At 38.9% G+C, this 27,112-nt stretch overlaps 2 protein-coding genes across 6 annotated transcripts in view; one reads left to right on the plus strand and one right to left on the minus strand.

The window, feature by feature from the left end:
* Positions 1–15,470, plus strand: part of LOC135744767 (caskin-2) — an 81,891-nt gene extending 66,421 nt beyond the window's left edge. The window contains exons 11-22 of one of the 5 annotated variants that reach the window (XM_065263085.2): positions 3,634–3,751; positions 5,642–5,812; positions 6,184–6,264; positions 6,649–6,791; positions 6,998–7,061; positions 8,649–8,743; positions 8,946–9,056; positions 9,153–9,254; positions 9,691–9,829; positions 9,920–11,536; positions 11,646–11,877; positions 14,205–15,470. In XM_065263085.2, the coding sequence (XP_065119157.1) occupies positions 3,634–3,751; positions 5,642–5,812; positions 6,184–6,264; positions 6,649–6,791; positions 6,998–7,061; positions 8,649–8,743; positions 8,946–9,056; positions 9,153–9,254; positions 9,691–9,829; positions 9,920–11,536; positions 11,646–11,877; positions 14,205–14,301 (2,970 nt within the window). In that variant the 3' untranslated portion in view covers positions 14,302–15,470. The remainder of the gene's footprint in view (positions 1–3,633; positions 3,752–5,641; positions 5,813–6,183; positions 6,265–6,648; positions 6,792–6,997; positions 7,062–8,648; positions 8,744–8,945; positions 9,057–9,152; positions 9,255–9,690; positions 9,830–9,919; positions 11,537–11,645; positions 11,878–14,204) is intronic. The other 4 variants (XM_065263086.2, XM_065263088.2, XM_065263089.2 and 1 more) reach the window with 4 other exon arrangements.
* A 2,380-nt stretch (positions 15,471–17,850) lies between these two features.
* The window catches only part of nherf1b (NHERF family PDZ scaffold protein 1b), a 50,804-nt gene continuing 41,542 nt past the window's right edge, over positions 17,851–27,112 (minus strand). Inside the window, exons 5-6 of the mRNA XM_065263076.2 lie at positions 22,323–22,448; positions 17,851–21,698 (exon numbers count right to left, since the gene is read on the minus strand). Coding sequence (XP_065119148.1) covers positions 21,552–21,698; positions 22,323–22,448 — 273 coding nt within the window. The 3' untranslated portion in view covers positions 17,851–21,551. The remainder of the gene's footprint in view (positions 21,699–22,322; positions 22,449–27,112) is intronic.

Consider the following 27,112-nt stretch of genomic DNA (forward strand, 5'->3'; position numbering starts at 1 on the left):
ATTCGCTTCATTGCACCGTGCTGATTTGTAAATTCAAACACAGTTTTACATAAAATGGTGGGCAGAAGATACGTACAGTGTCTTTAGAAAAACAAAGGTTTTGAGCTGATCACTTTCCAGCTTCAATACTTGTCATCGGGCCTGCAGCTATTGCATGTTTGCGCACGTGTTCGCGTAGGGTGGGCCGCCGGGTCGTGTATTTCAAAAAGCTTTCAAATTACACATTGTTATTAAACTCACGACCTGCACTCCTGCTGTGACGGGTTGTCAAGGACATGAGAAAGTGTGGTTTCTTTAAATCCAGTGGGTGTGCTCGCAGACATTACAGATGATGTCAGTAGAGAACAGCCGTGATCGCCCACTTTTGCAGTTGTTTTTGGTTTTTCCCATAGGCATTTAAATGATTATCTTATGAAGAGCTTTAAGGGATGAACCCAACAAACCAGCTTCAGGTTGAATCATCAGCCAATTTGGATAAATAAAGTATTTGAAGACAAAAAGTTTAACAGAGCTGTGAACTACACATTCAATGAAGCGCTACGAGTCATGTCACTGAATATCAAATTTAAAACGTTGAATTTAGCGTAGAGTAAAAGTATATAATGCAATCTATTTATTTGTTTAATTGCAAAAATATCCCCCAAAAATAAAACAATTTGTTATAAAACATAGGGAGTCTAATGAATATCGCATCTGCAGAAATAAAAGATCATTGGTCATCTGCACTCTCTTTGTTTTCATGTGGTAACATCAACATCTGATTGGTGGATCTCTTATCAGGGTTTGTGGGTAGTGTAGTTTCTCACTAGGTGCGTTTACGTGCAACCAAATAATCCGTTTGTAATGGTATTGATGGCTCAGTAGGATTGTAAAAATCTTTCATATAAACACTTTAATCAGTACGACTGAAAGTCGATTGCATGCAAAATTCGATTGAAGGGGGTGGCGTAGTCCGATCTGTGATCCGATCATCAGGAAAAAAGTATGCATGTAAACGCATGAATCATAGTATTTTCTCAATCAGATGTAAAAATACCTTGTGCAGAAGATTTGTGCTTTTGTCTTTAATTTACCTTTTATTTACGTATCACATACAATGAAACCTGCAATAGCAAGGCAATGGCAACACGCATTATTAGGCAAGGCAAGGCAAGTTTTATTAAGGTAATAGGGTCACGCGCTTTATGCTGTATATAAAGCAGTAAAATAGTGTCATGACTTTTGAAAAGTGTGTTTTCATTTGCCTTAACTGAAAACCGCTTACAACTTTCTCCAACTCAACTTTGAGTTTGTACATTTACAGTATCCAGAGATAAAGCGCAAACTCGATGACAGATGCTGTGCGCAGCGTTGCCAAGTCCTTCTGACTTCACAAACTTTAGACTTTAGCAAGACTTTAGCAAGTTGATTTTGTTTTGTGGGTTAAAGATGAAAGGACTCAGTTTATTAGTTAATGGTATTTGGACTGTGCTTTTGGGCTAGTTTTGAATGTCCATTGGGCTGGATTTGATTCGCAAACTTGGCAACACTGGCTGTGTGTTTGCACAGATGTTTGGTTCAGATTATATAGAATGTACATGTAAACATCAGATTACAATGTTTAGGGTACATATAAACTAGAGATGTGCATTTATGTCATTTTTTCATTTCGATTAATCTATAGGTCTGAAGAACGAGTACTCGATTAACTGGGGGCGGGGCAATCAAAGGGGCGGGCGTAATGAAAATATTTTTATTAAAAACACTCAAATAAAACTTAATTTTGAAGAAACTATGACAGAACAATGAACACATACTAGATTATTAATGAATTAAATGTTTTTAACAGAAACCTCTAAAGCTATGTTTATGCTCGTCGCGTCCGCACGGGCGCGTTGATGCGGGCGGCAAAAATGATGTCAACGCGGAGGGGGCGGTCGTGCGCGTTGGGTGCGCGAGACCCCATTTCGCGTGGAGGTGTGCACGGCATTTTTTGTAACTTTCCGCGTGGCTCCGCATCCGAAAATGACCGAACTCGAGGCAATTCTATCCGGCAAGGCAAGCCTGTGATGTATCTCTTTGATCAATCCAAGCAAAACAATGTATATATTTATCTGACACTCTGTAAGTAAAGTATGGAAACTTTGCAGTTTAAAACACAAATTATTTTACATGATTCAGAATGTTTGGCTTATATTTGTATTGAATGAACCACTAGACGAGTAATAAAATACAAACCTTAAGATATCTGTACTGTTTGTTTAGTAAAAAACGTTAATGAAATGATAATGTTTAATAAAGACATATTTAAAAGATTGTTGTTTTATTCATGTTCTCATATTTATATATCAAACTCTGATGTTAAAATCACCAGGTTTGTTCCAGCGGACGACTTCTTCTATCCTCTTCTTTGTGTTAGTTTTTGACTTTATCGCGTCGCCCTCTGGTGGTTCAAAAAATAGTGCAATCAACTATAAACGCCTCGTCCGTTTGTTGAGACGCGCGTGTGATCCGCGGAGGCTTGCGTTGCGGACCAAAGCGCGAGTATAAACAAAGCTTAACAGGAAAAGCTGCGTGATGAAGTGAAACTAAAGGGTTAATAAACACAAACTGATGCGCTTTCTATATGAAGCACTCTACATGATATTAAGGCTTATATACAGCATAAATGTATTATACAACGTGCATATATCTGCACATAATGCAAGACTTAAAATAAGTTATGTACTGGACAGAAAGTTTAACTCCCTTTGTGGATGTGCACCATAACAGCGCACTTTAAAACCTGTCCAGTCAAAGCACAAGCTTGATAATATTAAGCAGCTTTTGCTATCATTTTAGCGATTAGCATCGTGTCGTCCTCTCAATTGTTTTCAGTCAGGATGTATGGCTCTCTGGTATCTCTTGACATTTGATGAGATGATATGAGGGAACTTGTGACGGCGCTGTAACAAGTTAAATTTTGCATCTGACTGACTGTGTTTTTGTCCTACCGAAGTGAATCCCAAAATCACGGCATCCTTTTTAAACCATAGTGCCTCGCCTCGTGATGTGAGGTGTGTTCAGATTCACAGCATTGCACGGTCGGTGGTTGCTGCGGCGCGGGTGAACGGACTTAAGCTGTTTGTTTTTGAATCATGCATGTTAACGTTACTGATGTCATACGCCGGTCTGCGTAGCTCAACACAACGTCAAACACACGCACCTAGTCTTTACTACCACAGGCGCTTGTAATGCTAACCAGACATCCAAATGCCGCCATAACCACAAATAAATAAATTAATAAACAAACCCACATGATCATCGTTTTCGTGATCGATCATCGATGCCACGTTCGAGCCCATCCCTAATGTAAACTGTATTGTCGTAACCATCAATCGGATTAAATTTAGTCAGATTGACACAATTTTGTGCATGTAAACATAGCCACTGAGAAGTAAGTAAGTAAAGTTGATTTATATAGCACCTTTCACAGATAAAATCACAAAGTGCTTTTACAAAATATAACATTAAAACTTAAATGTCCAATAAAACATTCTTACAAGGTGAAAAAAGGAAATTTTTAGAGAAGACTCTGCAATTTAACATAATTGCTATCAGTAATAAAATGGGCGTTTACGACCCCTTTATGCCACTGCTGTGTTTGATTGACAGGTTATAGAGCAGCACATGGATGGACGCTGGAAGGGTCACATTCACGACACCCAGAGAGGAACAGACCGAGTGGGTTACTTTCCTCCCTCTATCGTGGAGGTCATCAGTCGTCGCTCAGGTACAAACATACAGAGCTCATTCTAGCTGGTCGATGTGGGAATAAAAGTGATGGATGTGTTATAGAAACAGCTGCCATATACCTTCAACTTTAATGATATTCAGGGTTTATGTAGATTTCTACATGGGAACGGACTTATGTTGCTTTTCAGCTTCCCTAGGTGTTGCTCACTGAATGTTGAAGATAAAGTTGAAAATGTAGTTCACCCAAAAAATTTAAATTCTGTCATTTATTTACTTGCATCTTATTCCAAATCTGGATGTTGTCTTCTTTGAAAAAAGCTGAAGACTGTAAATCATTATTTGTAGATACAGTAATCTTTTTTTGCAAAATCTTTACAAGCTTCCAAGCAACCTTCCATGTTTACACATATTCATGTAGACATTTTTACATTTTACTTTTATTTATATACTGTAGCACCTTTTTATAATATTGTATTGCTATACTTGAAAGATAAAATGGAAAAACTGGGAAATAATTTAATATATTGTATATATATATATATATATATATATATATATATATATATATATATATATATATATATATATATATATATATTATAATATAGAGTATTATTGCACATTTTATTGTCCTCCATAATAGATAATAATTTACCATAATGACATGGTATACCTTTATATTGATTATCAAACATATAGTTAATATGATAAGTAACATATTAACCATTAGCATCCATCTTATATGCAAATAGACCTTATAAGGTTGATGCTTTAGTGTTTTATAAGTTAGGTAAAAGCACCACCTAGTGGATAATAGGTTGGGAAGTTTTTCTCTTACTTGACAAGATAACTCGTCAATGGCGGGGAAAGAGTTAGGATTATAGCCGGAACATTACAGGAAAAGCTATATAAACAGAATTTACTAAACGTTAAGCTAAGCGAAGCTAATGCTAATATCAGTAAGCAAACGTTAAGCTAAGCTAATGATAATGTCAGTAAGCAAACGTTAAGCTAAGCTAATGCTAATGTCAGTATGCAAACCAACAATGTGACCGCGCCAAGCAACCAAAACTCCACAAAAGGAACCAGGATTAGAAATCCATTTCAACATTGATACCATCTAACCTGCATTGACACATCTTTACACAAATTGAATATAAGCATACAGTATGTGATTTAAGAGCAAACAGCGGAAGTGAAGATCATCAGTGAATAACTTATGTTTTTTTTTAAAAAAACCTTCAGGATTGTTGGGAGGGTCACCACGGTCTGTTTAGTTTGGAAAAGATCTGTAAAAAGATCTGTCAAAACTTGAAATACAAATGACTGTGGTTTTGAGTTTTTGCTGATTTAAAGTAGCCTGGCTGCGCCCTCCTACGCACTTCCGCTCAATTTCATTTTCCTTCAGTACTACGTCTGGGATTTCGGTCTATTCTAGCATTTCGAGAAATCTAATTTTTGTAGGACCAATCAGCGAACAGAGGGAGTGGCTGAGATTGGAACGATGATCTGCCATAGCCAATCACTAAAGTGTGGTCGGCGCATGATATACGTCACGACCACACGTTAGCGATTGGCTGGCAGATCCTGATTGACTCTGGGCAGATCCAATAGTGTTAAACTTTAACAGAGAACCCGCCTACAAGGAAGTAAATGTTTTTCAATGGAGAGAGGCCAGACTCTCTGTACAAATGAAATGTACAAGAGTCTGGTAGAACCAGGCTAGATTTAAAGCCCCACAAATGACATTTTTCTTCACAAGGGAGTGTTTGTTTTCCTTAATCAATAACGTACTGACAGATTTAACACCAGACACGTGTCTCTTGCTTCCATCCTCTCGGCACTTACCACATCAATAATATCCATCTCTAACCTCCATCCGCTTACATTAACCCACTGCTCCTGTCATGTCTATGTTGTCCTGTAGGGGGCACTCTGTCACGACACGCCTCTCTGCCCACCCATAGGCAGCAACTCTCCAGATGCACCCTCGGCCCCAGCTTGAGTCTGAGCGGTCAAACCGATGACTCCTACACTCTTTACACCCCTAACCCTCACCTGGTCATCACCCACACCAACGGTCTGAACACTAACACAGGTATACATCCTCACTACTGCCTCTAAGGGCTTTCGGTAGGAACTCAGCAGTGCAACAGCGAACTGGTTTCGATTTTACTTTATGTTCCTGTAGCTCAGTTGGTAGAGAATTGCATATTTGGTACTCATGCAAATGGAGCCACATGCTATAATGCCAAAGCAAATAAATTTGACCCGTTGGCTTATACACTTTTTGGATTTGCATTACACCATCATCACCATCTGCATGTGGTTGTGGCCAACAGTTAATTTTGGACCCTTGATATATCTGCACACGATGAGGTTTTATGGTTTTGCATGTAAACACTCAACATTGGCCCTCCCCTCCACCCCCTTCAATACTGAGGCCCAAAAAGTGTTTGTGTCTGCTAGGTGGGTCTCCACGGAGTCTCTCCCATCAGCACATAACCCCCAGCATGGATGACGTCTGGGTTTTACGGAACTCCCCAGCTGGTAAGATTGACTATACTTCGCGCCCTCCTCTGACCCGCTCTTCCCTGCGCCCCCTACTGGCTGTCCGCCCTGCTGTGTTAACACGACCCCTGTGATTGGCTGGCCTGCCAACTATGCCAATGGATTCTGGAGGAAATGATTCTCCAACTGAGCTGTTATCTAGTTAGCATCTGAGTATAGTGATCTGTATTATAGGTTGCGTGTCATCCATTAACTCCATCATCATGTGCCTGTGGCTTTGTCCTGCTACCCCGTCCCATCCTGCCTGCTGCTTTAGTAGAAGTCCAGGTCTTGTGGTGTAGTGGACCCAGTGTCTGGCATGGCATGGCAGTTACTTGCTGGACTGATAAATCTTTTATTTATTTTTCTCTCACCGTCTTCTAGCTGGGGACAGGAACAGTGTGGGCAGTACAGGCAGTGTGGGCAGCACCCGCAGTGCAGGCAGCGGTCAGAGCACTGAGAGCAACAGCGCCACCAATGGACCACATCAACACAGCACCCACCCTGATACCAGCAAGTTAACCACGGTGGGTTTAGTCAAAGTCGTAGACTGGTTCTTTTTATACTTGGAACAACTGTAGAGGGTTCTCACAATCTTATTACATATTATTGGATCGAATCCTTGACTGTTCAAATGTGCACTTTTTCAACGGTGATGTACGTGAACTGTAGTGTCATGTTTACATTACCGTAAAAAGCTTCTCTGAACGTTTTAACTTCAAATGTAATGCAGGTGGCACCTTCTGCTGGAGATGTAGTACAACCAGAGCAAAACAAACCCGCTGACACACCCACAGGTAATGAACAATATTATACACCATTATGCTGCTTTTACACCAGCCGCGGTAGAGGCATCAACCGCGAGTGATTTCAATGTCAAGTCAATGTGAAGACGCGTTAACGCACGTCTGGGGGTCTCGTGGTGCGAATGAGGCTTTAAGCGCAGTGCGGTAGACGCGATTCCGCCTCATTCGTAGGGCCCTATAAAATCCGTTTTATTTTTTCCCAAATTCCGTTTTTTTTCCCAAACTCCGTTTTCTCCGTTTTAATTTTTGCAAATTCCGTTTTATCCGTTTTAATTTTTGGCAATTATATTTTTTACCCTTTACTGTTATTTTAGTCATAAAAAGAGTGTGCCTTTAATGTTAAAGATTAAAATGTAAATGATTTGGGGAAAAACTGGATAACAGGATTACTTAATGACTATAAAAGATGCATTACACATGCACATACGCACACGCGCGCGCACACAACTCAATTCAATGCATTGTTTAGTGTTGTTGCAGAAGACTACAACAAGGTGTCAAAGCAGTGGTGCCTTCAAAAGTGCTTTAAACACATCAATCCAGCGGAACACGATCCATATTCGAAATGCATATAACTTTACAAACATACACAGGATAGTGATCTGACTCGCTGCACGGGCGAGCGAAAGAGGGACAGAGAGCGGCGCCATGATGCAGATGATTATATTTTAAATGCGAGGGATAGTTAGTTTGCCTCAGCTCGCTTGAAATGCATAAAACTGAACAAATACATGAGGATTTGTGTTCGCACTTTGGACAGATGCGTGAGCGCATGCACGTGAGAGAGGTGCAGTGAGACAGACCTGGATGAGAGAGTGCATGTATCTTTGCGCTCACCGTGAACAGAGGGTTGACAAAACTTCCAAAATAACAGTTCTCCGGTCACATAAAAGTCATATGAGACCTGCTCGGAACTAAGTGCTTAGCGTCGAATTTCTTAAATTTTTCGCTGAAGAAAGAGAGCCGCTTCGCCATGGTTTCAGTGTTTTGGAGGGGGTCTGAAACGACGGGAGGGGGCGTGTCGCCCAGATTTACTTTCCCCGGTCTGCATTTCCCCCAGACATACGTTCGTCTCCCACACAAAAACAGAATTTTATTCAAAATATGTCAAATTCCGCGTTAATACTAGATTCCGTGTTAATTAGCCAATTCCGCGATTCCGTCCGCGATTCCGTGATCGCGGAAATTATAGGGCCCTACATTCGCACGTCTAGTTTGCGCGAATGGCGCGAATTGAGCGCTTCCGCGGCAAACGCGCAAGTTGAAAAATGAGAACTTTGGCGGAAAAACGCGCTGTGTTAACCAATCAGTAGCTTGCTTTAGTAGTGACGTGATTACAGAAAGCGAGCGGAGTCGCAGAAGCCCCTCCCATGACGCAAATTTCCGTGTGAATGTCTCGATGACTAGAATTTCACTCACGAAGCGAGTACACTCAAACTGTTCAAGCAGCAAACTAGGCGCGGTACACGCGATCTTGACGCCTCAAATGCGGCTTGTGTAAACGCAGCATTACGCATACCCACTCATGTATTAAGATGAGAAAGTGTAATGTGAGAATGTGTGATTTATATTTTAAAGGTGTTCCTCGCAGGCCTGTGCTGGCCACACAGAGGCCAGGTGAGCAGGGTTTCTCTCAACAGTTTGTGCGTCCTCAACAGTTACTGGAGGGCAAGGTTAGGACACATTGCACCACACCAAACTGACCATATTTGTCTATTACAGTTTATTCTTTAGCACTTTACAATTAATTAATAATCAAGTATTTCCTTTAAATTCAATTTGCAATTCTGTATCTTGTTTGCTACCTCATGTTAATTTTAATGGCTGCTACGTAGTCTTTATATTGTGATTAATGTAAATACATGTGTTTGTCAGGATGCTGAAGCTATCTTTCAGTGGCTGAGTGAATTTCAGCTGGAGCAATACACTGCAAACTTCATTAATGCTGGCTATGATGTGCCCACCATCAGCAGAATGACACCAGAGGTATGAGCAGAGCTCCAGCGCCGTGTGATGTTTATTCTTATCACTGCAGATCTGGTCAACATTAAGCCTGCGTTCTTCAAATCTCTTTATATTCAGGATCTCACGGCTATCGGAGTGACAAAACCAGGTCACCGTAAAAAGATTTCCCTGGAAATCGGAAACCTAAGCATTCCGGAATGGCTTCCAGATTACATACCAGTAAGTCACAGCGTGTTATAGTTTGTGCTCACACAAGTGTGTCCACAGTCTTCCCAAGGATCATGGAATTTATGGAATATCATGGAATTTTAAAAGGTCATTCTAGACATTTAAAGTCAGTTTTTTATCCAAGTCATTGAAAATTAAGGATTTTTTACAAGGAATCCGCTTGTTAAGTTGTGACGTGAGGTATACCGTTTCTTGGTCCAAGCCTCTGCTGATTTCAAGTGAGACTACACTTTAAACAGCTGTTTATTGGCACTGTTTATTAATTTCATGCATTTAAGCTACATTACATTATCCAGGCTCAAGGCTGCCCAGACCTAAAGTAGGTCAAGATAATTAAGTTTTTTAGTCAGTAGAAGTAAGGAAATGTGACTTAAAATGGGAACCATGTCCTAAGTTCACTTACAGTTAATCCAATCTTGAATCTTAGCAGGATCTCGGGGAGTGGCTAAGTGCCATAGGCCTGTCTCAGTATCATAAGAAACTCGCAGAGAACGGCTACGACTCGATTAACATCGTCCGAGATCTCACGTGGGAAGATCTGCAAGAGATTGGCATCACCAAACTAGGTGAGCTAAGCATGTTTTCTTTAGTGATCCTGTAAATGTTTTGTGACTTGTATCTTAAGTATTAAATCTGTGTGTGTGTGTCTCTGTCAGGCCATCAGAAGAAAATGATGCTTGCGGTAAAGAAGTTGTGTGATATCCATAAGGCTCTTCTGCAGGCCGAGTCAGGCCAGGGCACACTGCGACGCAAAATCCCTGCAGCCCTGGACCTGCTCGCTATCGAGCCGGCCCCTGAGGGCGGAGACCTCCCTTCGCCCCACACACCCAAGATGCTCACTTTCCAGGACAGCGAGCTGAGCACCGAGCTACAGAGCGCCATGTCAGCCCACTACACTGGGTGTCAAGAAGGATTGGCCATCAAGAACGCAATAGGAATGTCCGTCAGCGAGGAAAGCATTGACGCTCGCTCCCGAGGCTCGGGGCGCTCCCAAGAGACCCCCAACACTCCCTCCTCTTCTTCATCTGCCACCCCTTACAGCCACTCCCGGGAGAGCTTAACGAGCGCTGACAGCAGCCCGACTAAGGAGCGTAACATTCCAGAAGGTCGCGATCAAGTCCTGCGCCCTCAGCTACCACAACAGCTGGCGTGCTTTAAATACCCAGCAGTGCCTGCCAAACCCAAACTGGGCTCTGTTCCCTCTCCACAAAGTTCCCCAGCTCAAAAAGCCCTCAATTATCCCCGTGTGTATTGTAATAGTGCCACACTTGACCGTCACTCTTCTAGCATGGCCAAGAACCGCACGCAGGGATTGACTCGCTATGCTTTGTCGGATGGAGAACCGGATGATGACGATGATGAAGAGCTAGCTAAAACCGTCATGCCTTCATACGCCACACTGAGCCGAAAACCCGCCCGCGGCCAGCTCGCACGTCTTCAGTCTGCTCCCGAGCAGTCCATCGGTCGAAGTCAGTCGTTCGCTATCAGGGCCCGGCGTAAAGGTCCTCCACCGCCACCACCTAAACGGCTCAGCTCTGTCAGTAGCAGCAACGCTAGTGCCGAAACTGTCCCAGACATGCCAGCGCCTCCTATAGGTGGACTTGAGAATGCCAGCAGCCCTAGTAGTGTAAAAACCATCGCGGCTGCATTAGAAATGTTCTTACCTGCTCCCGTCGTGGAGACAGCCACGGCTACCTCCAACGCCAGCGAGGGGAGCAGAAGAAGAGCTCTTAGTCAGAGCGAGTCCATGCAAATACCGCAGGCTAATGGAGATGCTGATAGAGCGACGAGATCCGACTCGGAAGAGGATGACGGGACTAAGGATTTAAACCTGGATGGCTCTTCCTCGCCTCAGAACAGCTCCAGCGAGTGTATACCATTTGCCGAAGAAGGAAACCTTACCATTAAGCAAAGGCCCAAAATCGGCGGACCCCTCAAGATGGAAAACAGCGCAGAGTCTTCAGAAAAAGCCAAATCAGCCAAAACTCCTGAAGTTCCAGAGTTTAACCTGAAAGAGTCGGACACGGTGAAGAGACGGCAAAAGCCGAAAGAGCAGCCGGTCACGTCCGTCAACGATGCAGACAGCTCCCCGGTCTCTGAGCAAATTCAGACTCGGGACACGGTGAAACTGCGAATCAGTGAAACTGAAATGAATCTGCCGTGTCCGGTGCCTTCGGCCAAACAAGGGAAAGCGCCTCCACCTCTCGCCCCCAAACCTCCCAGTCCTCTGAATTCAACACGCCACACCTCAATTCATCAGACTGCTGCCACAGGTAAAGTCTGTTGATGATTCCTAATGCAGAATTGAATAGATGTGGCATCTTTTTGTTAGTCAATGCAAGTCTAATGAATTTATTTTGATGTATTTGTTGATTTTGTCAGCAGTCGGCTCCAGCGTGTTACTGAATGGTGTGCAGAGCGTCACATTTGCTGCACCTCAGTCTCCCGTCTCTTATTCCCCATCAGCAGAAAGCACAGGTCATTGTGTACGGTCTGCGGATGTGGCTCAGGACTCGACGTTGGTCCATCAGAGACTGGAGAAGACCAGCTCAACCCTGGAGGAAACTTTAAGAGCTGTGGAGAGAAAACTCAATCTGGAGCACAACACTGGCGGGTGAGTATCCGAAATATTTTGCCACCAAAGTTTACACCTAAAGGGGGGTACACAGACTAGGAAAACCAGTATGGTTTAGTTCAAATGTCTGAAAAAAAATCTTTTCATTTGGAGGCCACCATATTTTTTTTACATCACAATATGTGACGTCAAAAGGTTGCATTCAAAACCCGCTACAGCGCGGTAAACAAATGATGAGAGTTATAAATTCACAGTGACAGTAGGTGGCGCAAAGTGGTCTTGACACCTGCATGCCATTAACCCTTTCAGACCTGATTTTTCACTGTGCCTTGTTTTGATTGGTTGATCAGCATTTTTATTGGTTTGATCCATAAAAGATGTGATGTCCATTCCAGTGGACACAAGGTCTGAAGGGGTTAAAAGTACAAAAATATCAACGTCTTCTGTTCATACCCTTACCTGAGAGTAACATACATGATGATGATACAGAAAACATACAAAATGAAGACAATCTGAGAAGGTGGGAGTAAAACATCACATGAAAAACTATAGTAGATACCAAAGTATATTTACTATAGTAAAGTTTTGTGACATCTGTTACACAGAATGCATCTTGTGTGTGAAACAAAATGGCGGCCTCTAAAGCCCAAAATTAATATTACATGTTGGGATTTTTTAAAGTAATGAAAATATTTGATGCGCTTCCATCGATGGACTTTAGTAGCAGAAGGCAAATATAAGTCTTTACAGACAAGATACCTTTTAAATTCATTTTCATACCCATGTTTACTAACTAATATTGTTTTATTTTTAAAAAAACTAATTGGTCTTATATGTTGTACCAAAAGTGCACAGTAAAGTATTTAAACTGAGCGTTATAAAGATTTATACAAGAGGGTGTTGTTTTCGTATCAGATCTTTTTTTCAGCTGATGCCAAAATGTGGTTAGCAAACCCCTGATGGTTCGTGGGGGAATTGCATTGATAAAAAACTATTATAAACAAATCATAAAATGTTAAAGTATATAATCTTAAAATATAAATAAAACACTTTTTTTGCAAAACAGATATATTTGGTTTAATCTGCATGGCATGTGGCCATTACACAACACTACAACATACCAGAAAACTTAAAACATTAATTTTTTGTGTCCGTTTGATTAAATGAAATGTAAAAGGGTTAAAATTTCTAAATAAATTTGCAGATTACTTGCATACATTCTCTTTTTTGAGGACCAAGTCTAAAATTTCTGGTTTATTTAATTTTGTCAGAATATTTGGGGAATAATTGCAAAAATGTCAGGGTGGTGTAACCTGTCTGTGTCAATTGGTGTAACTAGTATTTTTATATAAATATATAAATAAAAAAGTGAAATAAAATATAATCATCTAGTTTAGTGTAATTGTATTTGTCAACATATGTCAGGACTAATATTACAAAAACGCATACAAATGTAAATTTAGAAATAACTAATAAAATGATATTTTAGAATGATTTTTTTATGATTACGCTTACATGCCATCAAGGTGGATATAATATTTAATATTTCTCATTCTTTGGCGCAATTGGCAGTTACACCATTTGACATTTTCAGATCCATTCAGTCTTAACTTTCATAAAAATAGTGCAAATGTATTTTTTTATTGCATAAAATCAACATAAATACACTATGTGCATTGAAATAAACCTGATTTGTGCTTTTAAAACAAGTTTTTTAAAAAGATTTTTTAAGTTTTCATCTTGCCAAAGCGTTTTTGACACGACCCAGATACGTTTCATAAAAGAAAACTACCAGATGAAGGTCCAGTATAAGAATAACTATGTAAAATACTACTGACAAAAACTTTAAAATGGATGAAAAATAAATGTTTTAAAAATGTATAATGCAAATGTGCTATTAAATTTAAATATTAAAGGGATAATTCACCCAAAAATGTGTTTCTCATCCTCCTGTTGTTTTAATCTGTATTGTGAACACAAAAAAAGATATTTTGAGTAATGATGGTAAACACAGCTGATGGTAACCACTGACATTTAGGAAAAACAAATATGATGAAATTCAATGGGTACCATCCACTGTGTTATTACCATCATTTATCAAAATATCTTCTTCATCATTTATCACAATACTTCTATAATATTAGTTTTTCCTACTATGCAAGTCAATGGTAATAATCAGCTGTGTGCTTACATCATTCATATAGGTTTAGAACAACATGAGGATTAGAAAATAATGACAGCATGTACATTTTTGGGTGAATTTCCCTTTAACATTATTATCATTTTGGTCAAGGGGTTCGGCTCACAAAAAAGTTTGTATTAAACGTGAGTTGAATTTTTTCTGACTTTCTGTTGTTTCTCTTCAGCGTTTCTCACGTTGTAAAGTCTGCAGGGAACATTCTGGATGACATCGGGAACATGTTTGATGATCTGGCCGATCAGTTGGACGCTATGCTGGATTAAAGATCTGTGGGTTATATTTACAGCCTTTAAAGAGGCGACGCGATCGATTCCCACCGTTCGCTCCTCTGCCTTTAATTACACATGGAGAGCAAAGATAAACTTCCTCAGACAGGGATCCTCCATTTACAAGGACCACACAGACATTTTTGGATGTTCAAAGTCTCCTGACTAATTTCATGTGTTAGTATGTTCTTATCCTAACGTTTCATCAAGTATATATATATATTTTTTTGTTTATGTCCTTGCATTATTTGTATTTTTGGGTCTGAACTGTGGACTTGACTGAGCACAAATGTTGCCAGTGGACAATGCACTTCATTCCTAAAGCAATATACAAGCCATTTCAAAACACTACTGTTTAAAACAGAAAAGCATTTCCGCTCTATAAATATGTCTTTAAAGAGCTCAAATACACATCATTCATTTCAGCAGCTTTTACTGCTAAGATGTTGTTTATATGAGATGAGATTTTCCCTTCATGTGCAGGTTTAAAAACATTGACTGACGTTTATTTTTGTATTAAAGTGAGGTTTTTAAAGGGAACACATTTCTAAAAACTGCCTTAACTGGAGCAGCATTAATGTACAGCGAGCGATTCAGGTTAAAGTTGATGAAAAACATTATTTTTAAACCTCTAAACTTAGATAGTATTTAAACTCAAAGATCAAAATATGTATATTGTACACTAAAGGTATATTTGATTGGGAAGCAAACCTGTTTGTTGTACCAAATGATATGTATATTTTTTATTAATGATCTTGAAGCTAAAGTAATCCAGACACATTTCCCCTTTGCAAATCATTTCATGTGGATCTTATTCATGTGGTCATACTCCTATTTCATTCAAGTTGTAATGAACTAAGATGTACGTTTACTCTGTCATTGAATATATTTTTATTAACATGTATTCAGTTTTAGTAGATGCAGTTATTTATGTCACCACTATATAGTAGTCGTGACACTTGATCATTTAACATTATAATGTTAAGCTTACATTGAAACCCATCTTTGTCAAGTTAAGATCCAGTTTCTCTTTTCATTAGTAAAGTCACATTGCACATTGTTGTCTGAGCAGATGATGTTTGTCTTATATTTGGCTTTTGTCTTGTATTTCACATCTGTTGCTTGTCTTTCTTCAAGTTCAATTTCTATTAAATTAATTTAGCTATTTTGTTGTTGTCTTTCCTTCAAGCATTTACAAAAGACTAACAATTTTGACCTATTAGGGTGATTCACGAAATCCAGATTTTGAAGGTGTCCAGCATCAGAGTTTGTAAAAAGCCCTTGAAGCCAAGTTTTTTGCACATATAAGATTAAGGTCTGAACTTACTTTTTTATTTTTAGAGGATATAAAAAATATTTCCTATAGACCCCTTCAAGGTTTCTAAACATTGAATGACTATCGGGTGTGCGCGCACCATGGGGTCAAACTGTTCATACCATCCAGGCTTTATAATTTAATCTTAACAGGGCTGAAAAATGATGACTTACCTGAAATGAAGTGAGCACTACAAACACAAGCCTCTTTGATATTTGCATTGCCCCAGTCTGGACGTTAGGTGCTTGCAGCTGCAGATGTTGTATATTTTTATTTTTGAGATTCTGCATGAATCGCGAAAACCTAACCTAAGACCTCGTGCGATTTTCAAAGCCCACGACGCAAGTAGGCATTTTTGACGATACCGAATAATATGGAACTCAATCTGCTGTAATGACTTTTCTGACCCCGAAATGCGCAGTGGGAACCGCCTGTGACGTGAACCGTGAAGGGGTCTATAGAATTATTTACATTTTTTAGATTATCATTATCAAAATGTATCATTACCGCAACATTATATTACATTAAATATATGCATTTACAAACTCATGTTTCGGTAATGAGAACTAAAAAGTTGTCTAGGTACTATGACAAACAAAATTTAAACTTTTATCCAAAGAGAAAAAAATAAGAACTGCTTACCTGGTAGCCATCTTGAGTGTCACAGTCAATTATGTCCCTTCCAACTATTTTATTTTATTTTCTTGCATGCTTAAACAGTGATTGAAAATTGTTGCGGAGGATGGGAAAATTGGTTTTGGACACATTTATATTTCTTAATATTGTCTCTACATTTACCAATGAACACCAAATACCACATGTTTCTTTACTGTAAATGTTTATAGTATAACATGCACTGAAGCTTTTTATTTTTTAGATTTTTTAATTATAAATATTTCCATGTCAAAGAACCCAAATCCAGTCATGGACACGTTGCGGTAATGAAAGTTTTCCCCTGTGATGTGGAAAAACAACAAAATTGGTTTGTATGATGTCATTTGAAATCATGTGCAAAATAGTACAAGAAGAGATGTTTGTACCTGTATGCTTCTTATTTTGATACTCTTACTTTGCATTTCCTTTTTTTTATCAAAATGTATCATGACACCTCATAAGTCTAATTTCGCGAGAATCACCCAATAGCATTTAGATTTTGTTTTATTGGTGCTTTTTCAGATCTCTTATCTGATTGAAATGCCTTAAACAAAAATGCTTTTAGTGCCTAACAGCAGGTATGTAGACTACCATACAGACGTTTATGAAACAATCCAGAAGATCACATCTATTATGAGCTCTCATTTGCTGGGTTTCCATCACCCTAATTCTATGCACATTTTGAAGTATTACATAAAAAACACCAAATTTCGCAAAAAAGTTTTTACGCTCGCTTGAGTTGGTTTTAAACTTATGAGAAAAATAGTAAATGCAATTAATGAGAGATGGAAACCCATTTGCCAAATAACCTGGCGTCTGGCTGTTTCCGCTGTTGTTGTCTTTACCATATATGGGGCTCGACATCATCACAATGCCCTTGCTGCTAGTGCCTGCATCAAAAACTCTGCATTCCTTCTTCGGTGCACAGCATTCAGTTTGGCAATTTCATGCTGCACTGCTAATTAATGTATAACTTTGTGACTACATGCAGACCTTTCTCCATTTTCTGACTGTACCTTGTTTTGTTTACTGTTGGTTACTAGGTTACCAATACCACAGTCATTCGCTTGATCGACTTGTTGAAATGCACCTAATTCACATTTCTTGGCGAATTTGAAAAAGTTTCACTTCAGGTTTGGATGCTGCGTTTCCATTGCAGATTTGCGCAAACTTTAGCGTTACTTTCTTCATGTCAACAAAAGACGGCATTTCCATTAACCGATGATATGCAACCAAAACATAGTTTTGTGATAAGTCATTTAAAACATGATATCGACTGTTATCATCACTAATCAATGGGTCTTAACTGTTATTACCCTAAACCTGAAAAACCACCTCATGTGAGTGTATTTTTGCAATATATGTGAGTTTTTGCAAAATTGACGTGTTTCCACTGGTCGAATTTTCAATTCTCAAAGTCAATTTGCGCAATTTGAAGGGTGTTTAAAACTAGACTGCTTTTCTTATACAGACGTAATGCTTTTCAAAAGCATCTGCTGAAAGTGGCTGTAGATATAAATAATGCACAGAAAGCAGTGGGAATTATAGGATGATTTTGTCTAAAATTGATTGCCAAGTAAATGTGAACTTTAAATTTATTGAAATTACGTAGAAAAAAATAACATACACATGTGCACACATACAAGAATTAATTCATCACAGTGATTGAAAGTGCAGTATTACACAATAGCATGTACATACGTGGATAAATCTAGATATAAAAAAGAAACCTGCTGAAATACCTACAGTATATGATCTGTTTTCATAGTTAACAAATGAACTCATTGGCTGACAATAAGATGCGTTTCTATCTACAGTCTTCATTTGGTCCATTATAGAAATGAAATGTGTCTCAACAGAGACATGAGGTTAAGGATGGGAACAGCTATAAAGAATAAAAGTTAAACTGCATTGTTTGGTAATTCACTTGCACCCCTGTACAGCACGATCACGCATCCAACCCTATACAGCTGTACACACACAAACACACATCTGCTTAAAATACCACACACACAGTAGATTAGATACAATGGCTACATATGGAATAACATACTTACACACTATAGTCATGTTTGTGTATAGTGTCCACAATAGGGTTGCTGGAAACTTTCCATGGGAATAAACTGGGAGTTGCATATAATAGGGTTTTGACATGGCTGTCAATAGATTCAATGCAATTTATCGCATACAAAATAAAAGCTTTTTGCATAATTTATGTTTGTGCTCTGTGTGTAATTATATAAGTACACACAATGTTTGTATTTAAGAAATATTTTGATATATTTTATATTATAAATATATTTGCGATTATATATTTACAAATATATATTTTTTTACCTATATAAAATTTTTCTTAAATTCATATGTGTGTATTTGTATATACATAATATATACACACAGTACACACACACTCATATCACACAGTCATATCACTTCCTGGTTTAATACGGTATACCGCAGGGATCAGTTTTAGGTCCTTTCCTGTTCTCGTTATATATGTTACCTCTAGGAGACATTATCAGGAAACATAACATACGTTTTCACTGCTATGTGGACGATACCCAGCTTTACATCTGCTCACATCCTAGCGAAACCCACCAGTTTTCTAAGCTAACAGACTGCATTAGCGATATTAGGGACTGGATGGCACATAACTTTCTTATGCTAAACTCCAATAAAACAGAGATACTTATTATCGAACCGAATAGCTCCAAACCTAATATGTCAGATTACAAGTTGCCCATTGGTGGCTGCACTGTGGTGCCATTATCCACGGTTAGGAACTTAGGTGTGGTGCTCGACAGCAATTTATCCTTCGATAGTCATATCTCCAACGTCTGCCACACAGCATTCTTCCATCTTAGAAATATCACAAAAATACATCTCTACATCTGACGCAAGCTTATCCATGCTTTTATGACCTCTAGAATAGACTATTGTAACTCGTTACTCAGGGGATGCAATGCAAATCAGGTAAACAAGCTTCAGCTAGTTCAAAACGCCACCGCAAGAGTGCTTACTCGATCTAAAAAGTTTGACCACATTAGTCCAATTCTGGCATCTTTACACTGGCTACCAGTTAAATATCGCATACAATTTAAAATATTACTAATCACCTACAAAGCCTTAAATGGCCCAGCGCCCTCGTATATTAAAGAACTACTATCAGAATACAATCCACCACGTAAACTGCGATCACAAAATTCTGGTCACTTAATTATCCCTAGAATATCAAAAGTGTCTAAAGGTGGTAGATCCTTTTCCTACTTGGCCCCTAAGCTCTGGAATGATTTACCAAATAATGTTCGAGTATCAGACACAGTCGAGCAATTTAAATCTAAACTTAAGACATTCTTCTTTAACAAAGCATTCACATAAAATGTCAAGTAAATGTACCTTTCCCGCAATAGCTAGTTTGTCTAGAACAAAGCATTCAGATAACTCATCTGGGTAATATACTTATGCCGCAATAGTTAGCCTGTCTGGAACCGAGTTGACTTAAACCACTATAATGTATGACACTTGCATTACATGCGAACGGCCCCTACGCTAATATAACTCTGTTTTTGTTTCCCTGTCTCGTCCTCGACCCCGAGGACAATGAGACAAACAGACCCAGTTCCTGCTGCTGTGAAGGTCATCACACCACTGATCTACTGGCTGTCCTTCAAGGTGATGCCGATACGATACCCAACCAACGACCACCGGCTGAACCAGTTTAAAACGCTTACCCGTTTCCTATCCCTATCGTGTTTATATATGTAAATATATATTAAGCTCTCTCAAGGGTTTTTGTCCTAGGGGGTTTTTCATCCCTGGGAGAGTCAGCCAACATTGGCTTAACTTAGCACTTTACTGTATACGTTACATTATTACTACGCTCGCTTGTACGGTTTATTCTTAGCCACTGTATTCTGCTTCTTATAATATCTATCGATTATACTGTGTTTTTCCCCTACATCTATTCATGTAATTTCTGCTTTGAAACAATTAACAATTGTGAAAAGCGCTATACAAATAAAATTTAATTGAATACTTTTATTATGCTAACAAAGACTTTTATAGTGTATGTGATTAATCATGATTATTCTTTTGACAGCCCTAGTTTATATACATTTCCAAATAATTTTCCAATATTTAATATTTCCAAAACTCCCAAGATTCCCGTGGAAAATTGACCTAAAACGGAAGCAGATGTCGCTTTGCAACCCTAGTCCATCCATAGTATGTGAATATATGTATTGAATACCATGATGCTGTGTTTTTTATCCAAAATATGTCCTGTATTATGAAGCACATACAATATTGATGTATCCCGTAATGCAATGTGGTCGACCTTCAATTCCAGTGTGATAAAGTTTTTTTTCTTTAATGACTCTACAAATTCATAAAAAACATAACGGGCAGTATACATTATATGTACACCATATAATATTGGTAGTGTAGGGTGTTTTCACATATACAGTAGTTCATTTAAAAAGAACCAAATCCAGTTCACTTAAAGTGAATTAGCCGAATGTGACCTCAATCCTTTTGGTGTTCACAATATAGTGGACTCAAACGAGGACCCAGTTCTTTTTTCTGGTCCTCTTCAGACTAGAAGTGATCTCAGACCCTTTCTGGTTCACATCACAACTTCATAAGAACTCAAACCCCAGCTTTCTGTGCATACTCAACCATACTCAAACCACCTTCGGACATGGTCTGTGTTCGGTTCACTTTTGGGTCCTTTTAAGGGGGTCTGACATCACTCGGTTTGTTCACATATACACCCTGAACTCGCTCAAGCGAACTAGGTGTGAAAACACCCCAAGTTAGTATTTCATTCCAAACACAGCCATTGATTGTAATACATCACAGTTGTAGACTTTAACATTCTGTTTGCTCCGTTTACTAAAAATCTGATGTTAGTAAAATATATCTTCTGAATACAATATAAATCTGTGTGTATACAGGATATACACACCGTTCATATATATCATACTGAGTCGACTGCTTTAAACCTCATTAAAGGCAGGGTACATGATCTCTGAAAGCCAATGTTGACATTTGAAATCACCTAAACAAACACGCCCTTACCCTGATAAAATCTGGACCATCCATACACAACCCAGACAACAATGTCGTTTAGTATACACCCAACTTACTGCTGATTGGCTACTGGTGTGTTTTGGTAGTCAGCCTGACTCCGTCATCCAAAGCGTTTTTCAGAAATCATGCACCCCGCCTTTAAATCTACTCTTTATAAAAAAACATGATGTCTATAGCTACGAGAGGTTTATAAGTTACTGAACAGTTCATTTTTCTTGCTCCAGTCCATAGGTGGCGCTCTCTTATTACTCCGTTTCTGGTGAGCGCGTTCCTTTACCTGCTGTAGAGACAGATTCAGCTCTGGTATGGCATTTACGATAGACTCCTCCACAGCCTACGAGACAAACAAATGATATATCAAACCTTTCAAATCAGGATATTAAAAATAAAGTATGTTAAAGGTATAGTATGTGAAATAGTATGCCAAGCATACAGCAACAGTATGCAAATAAATATGGGTATTAATATAATGCATGACTAAAATGCAATCATATTTTCATTGTGTCTTTCCTGCGTGTTGGTTGGGCACTATGAAGTATGCATATGAAGTAACCGTTTTATAAAAGCAATAAGCCCCGCAAAGCAGTGGGGTTACAGTGCATTTTATAACAGCTAAGGGGCGTTAGCCACTGCTTCTTGGGGCTTATTGCTTTATTACAACGGTTACCCAGCATCAAAATGTCTGGTTGTTGCGTTTGGTTGCACTAATATAATATACTAATATACGTATTTATGCATCTGGCGACTTTATTTTTGGCCATCTGCTAACGTCTTCTATCCACTCCACTATAGTACACAGATCTGGTAGATGTGTTGAAAAAGTTAATAAAGTCAACTTTTTAAAATAACTTTCTCTGTGTTGCTTCACTGCTGATTCTTGCTATTCTTCCGTTGCCAAAATGTGCACGCATACATTGCCAAACAGTAAAAGGGTCTAATACTTCTATTCTAAGCTTACCTCAGGGGGCGGAGTCCCAGTGGGCGGAGTCGTGAGAGAGGTAATGGATGATGAATTGGATGGGGATGGACTGACTGATACCTTGGAGTCCTTCAGCACCACTTCTTTGGCCACATTTCCATTAACCTGAACGGCAGATAAAGATTTTAGTTAAGGATAAAAAAATGCCAATAATATTTGAATGAATCATTTGATGTTCATTGAAATAATTGAATATGTATGTATTACAGCTTTTAAAAATCATAATCATAAGGCCTAGCTAAAGTCAGGACAAGGCCTTAGTTCAATTAAGATGTTTAAGCATCTTATATAAACATGTCTTAGAAAAAAATGTCACTGGGGTGACAACTCAATGGCATATTTTTAGATCTGTCAGTGCAAGTTATTTTCAGTTGAGACAGATCAAACAATTGTCTTTGTCTAGGACTATCCTTAGCCTTGTCTCTGAAACCAGGGGAACAAGTGTAACAATCATTTAAACCAAACAGATTGATAATCATTCATTCACTACATGAACAACACATATGTTTACAGGAATTGCTGTGTTTATCTACTTAAAAAAAGGTGCATGAATGTTTTTGAGTACAGATCAGCAAAATACATCAAAGTTAGCAGCGCCATTTCTGCTACAGACGTTTGAATATCAGACTAATAAAAATCTTAGCAATATGAGTATTTGTCTAATCCTTAGTAAACAACTCCTAATTGTATATCGCCAACAAAACATTGCCAGTTGGAATCTAGTAATCGGTCTTTGTAAATCCGGAGGTGTAGTAGGTGATGTTGTCCAGCAGGGGTCAGTGTTGAGTCTGTATTTGTAGTTTCTGTCAGCTGCAGTGTGTGTGGGCTCTCAGGTTGCCGGAGGCGAAGGTTCATCAACTTTAAGAGTGGGCAGCATTAGTGAGGTATCAGTTATTATCTGACAGCTGACAGTGCCCACTGATTCACTCCTACCACCTACATCTAACATGTCAACCATTAGCCTGCGGTGGCTGAAGGATCGCCCATCACTATCTCTCTCTCTCTCCTTCAGAAACATACACAAACTGATGAAATCAAACTGAAACATCTGCACTGACCAGTCATCTGTACATCTCTGAGAGATCCGCTTTAATGACTGTAAGTCTGCCTAAAATAAACTCCACCATACCTGACAATGATGAGGAATTCAAGTGTATATATAAAGTATTATATCTGGCCATAGTTGTATATCACTGGTTATGAAACTGTATATTTATATATCCCCATGATAATGGGATCATTTTTTCAGATATGTCACATAAATCTTTGGTGTCCCCAGAATACATATGTAAAGTTCTAACTCAAAATATCATAATTTATTATAGCACATTAAAATTGACACTTTGTAGGTTTACGCAAACATGTGCTGTTTTTTGGGTGTCCTTTAAAATGTAAATGAGCGGATCTCTGCACTAAATGGCAGTGCAGTGGTTGGAAAGTGCAGATTATGGGGCGGTATTATCCCCTTCTGACATCACAAGGGGAGCCAAATTTCAATGAGCTATTTTTCACATGCTTTCAGAGAATGGTTTACCAAAACTAAGTTACTGGGTTGACCTTTTACACATTTTCTAGGTTAATAAAAGCACTGGGGAACCAATTATAGCACTTAAAGATGGAAAAGTCGGAATTTCATGATATGTCCCCTTTAACACAAACCATGCTGGTATTTGTGTCTTTTTTGTGACAAATGATGTTTTACTGGCATTTATGATGCTGTGATGCAGTGTTATTTATTTTTGTGAGGAATATTTCACAAAGGTGCAGCCACAAAGTTCTAAAGAACAAAAAACTTTTAGCATTCTTGTTAAAAAAAAATTCCAACAAAAGATGTGCAACAGGTACAATACAGAGGCCTCGTTTATAAAACTCTCCATAGAAACCATCCTACATTTGATCTAACATCATTTATTAAAAATGCGCACGTGCGATTCATAAAACTTACTAACGTACGCACAGAAAACACACACGTACCCCTTTCTTTCAGATGTGAAATCTATAAATTGCAAATGAACTTGAGTGCAGCTGAGCAGTTTCAGATCTTTAAACGATGCCTAATTAATGTCATAGACATATAAAAGAGCGCTTGTCAATGTTTAAACCCCTTTCAAGCAGCAAGAATGGCTTATATTTCAAAAAACCCGCAGGAATCGGACAAGCAAAAGTGCGTACGTCTACTCAGATCCTGATGTGGTGCTAAGCACTATTCCACGTCAAAGACAGTTTTTATAAATATATAGACTTTGATGTGGATTTTTGTGTACGCACACTTTATGATCAAATCTGTGCATATGCACGCATTATAAATGAGGCCCCAGGTGTTCCCTTTCCCTGATATGTTGAATATGTTTCTGATTCTGTGACTCATTCTTACAACACTTACAAAGTTGTAGTTCCTAAAAAGAGATACAGGCCAGCTGGTGAGTGCACAACAAACAGGTTGCATCCAGTGTTTCCAGTTTCCCACACATTGACTTTACTTGGGCGAGCCGCCAAGGTATTTGAAGAACCGCCCAAGTATATCTAGCATAAAATGTTGTCTTTTTTGTTCTTCCGTGATAACGACACTCTTTGATAACGACATTTTGCGTGTAAGCACGTCATGTCTCTTCCTAATGAGTTTGGTTTGAGTTCGTGTGCTCTCTGTTTCTCTATGAATTGGTCCTTGTCACATTGTGTCCTTTTATTCTTGTGAACTTGAGCAGAGTATGCATTAGAGGTCTTCAGTACAATTCCAGGTCTATATTTTAAATGATCAGTTGGGTCTGGGTCAGTCCCAGTGATTATTCCGGGTCCCGGGTCTGATTAACAGTAGCTGCATTTCCATTACCATTCAAATTGCGCAAATTGAGGCTGCAAATTGAAAATATGGCCAATGGAAAAAAAAATGTCACTTTGCAATGTAAACTTGTGCATTTTAAAGGGTAATGGACATGCAGCAATTGTGTGTTAAACCGAAGAACGACTGGCCGTGATCAAAGTCAGTCAGCGCTAAAGCGCATTTGTGCTTATGGTGTATTAACACCAGCCGCTGTAGAGGAGGCAAAAACGCGCTAGTCACGCGTAGTTGGACGCTTGAACATTATGTTACGTACACACCAAACGTGGGGCATCGCATTACTCGCTCTAGATTACTCCTAGGATTTAACTTTGTGTCATGCAAATTTTTCACTCAAGTTGAATATTTCAACTTAAGCGAAGACGCGTTATAGGCGAACAGTGGGTTTTCGCGGCAAACGCGTCGCCCGTATCACGTCATTCGCATTCTCCCACGTGAGGACACGTCTAATCGCGTCTTTGTATGTCAATTACTCGCGCAAATCGTTAAACTCGCATCTGGTGTGAACCCACAGTTTGGGGCTGTTTACACTTGGTATTAAGATGTGTTTTGATCGATCGGATCACAAGTGGACGAGAGAGACACATCACGTTTACACCTGGTATTTAAATCCGTCTCTTTTGTCCACTTTCGACCGCTTCTTTCCTGAATACTGTGAGGGGGTGGTCTGTGAGACGGTGGGCGAGTCTCTCTGCTGTCATTCAAACGCGAGCAGGAGTAATGATGAGTTTATATGGACGCAAACTAATATTATGTCGGAGTCCACTGCTAGTTTAGTAAACATGCTGCACAGTGTTTTGTACGTGTGTATGTAAGAGCTTTCTCTGAATTTTCAGCGCAATTGACGAAATAGGATCGCGCAACTTTCACACACTTTCAAAACAAAACTACGGAGATCAGCCGCTTTAGGTTTATCAATGAAAGGCTGTTTAAATTATATTAAGCCTTAAAGTTCTGCATAATTAAGGGTTTTGGCCACTTCAGTGATGGGTTGAACAGCCACTGCTGTCACTAGAATCGAGCTAGGTGGGCGTGGTTTTAGGAACCAGCCACCTCAGCTTAACCCAAGTCCCGCCTCTTTACCATTTTCGGTTTTCTGCAAGTGATTCGCGGTGATGCGCAGCCAAGATGGCGACAAAGGTTAATTTTCGCAAGGGAATGTCAAGCCCTTTGCACTGAACGAGCATAGCTCAAGCTGACTCAAGACATAAAAATGCAAATCTGTAATGTAAAGTCACTCATCAAAATGACAACTTCTGAATCTGAAATAATGAGTGGATTAAACAGGCAAGAGAGGAACTTTTACTGCTTCTGCAATAAAAAAAGTGAAGAAAGCAACTTAAACAATTCTAACACCTGTCACATTTATAACCTTTAGACCTGTTTATAATCTATAGACCTACATTGTCTATTACACTTTACATATTATTGTATTTAATAGAGTTTCTACACCTCTCACAATGTTAATAAATCCGTTTAGCTACACAAGTATTGTTTCATATTTCAGTGCACACAGGAAAATATTTTTGTGGTGCTTTGACAAACAGTGTCAGCTTTGCTCATGGCAAATGTTTAAATGTTCAATAAATCAAAGTGTTGTGTCACACATAACTAGTTGTTTGTTACACGTATAGTAGACTATTTGTTGTCGGTGATTAATAATGATTGCCTTTTTTAAGTAGATTTCAGATCTGTGGAAAACATTGACAACGCTTTCAGCTCTGTGCTTTGTTACAAACAGAGCTGTATTAATATTTAAAAGTCTATTTTTCTTCTTCTTACTGACATTCGGATATTTAAATAGAAAAAAACACCAAAAAATAAAAACAACTAGGTGCACTTAAAAGGCCATAGATATCATCACCAGTTCATGCTGTTGTTAACACTTTCACTGACAAGCCAATCCTGTTTTCCTGTTTGTGCATGTTGT

This window comes from Paramisgurnus dabryanus, chromosome 3 (genome assembly GCF_030506205.2).
Source record: "Paramisgurnus dabryanus chromosome 3, PD_genome_1.1, whole genome shotgun sequence".
Classification (NCBI taxonomy): domain Eukaryota; kingdom Metazoa; phylum Chordata; class Actinopteri; order Cypriniformes; family Cobitidae; genus Paramisgurnus; species Paramisgurnus dabryanus.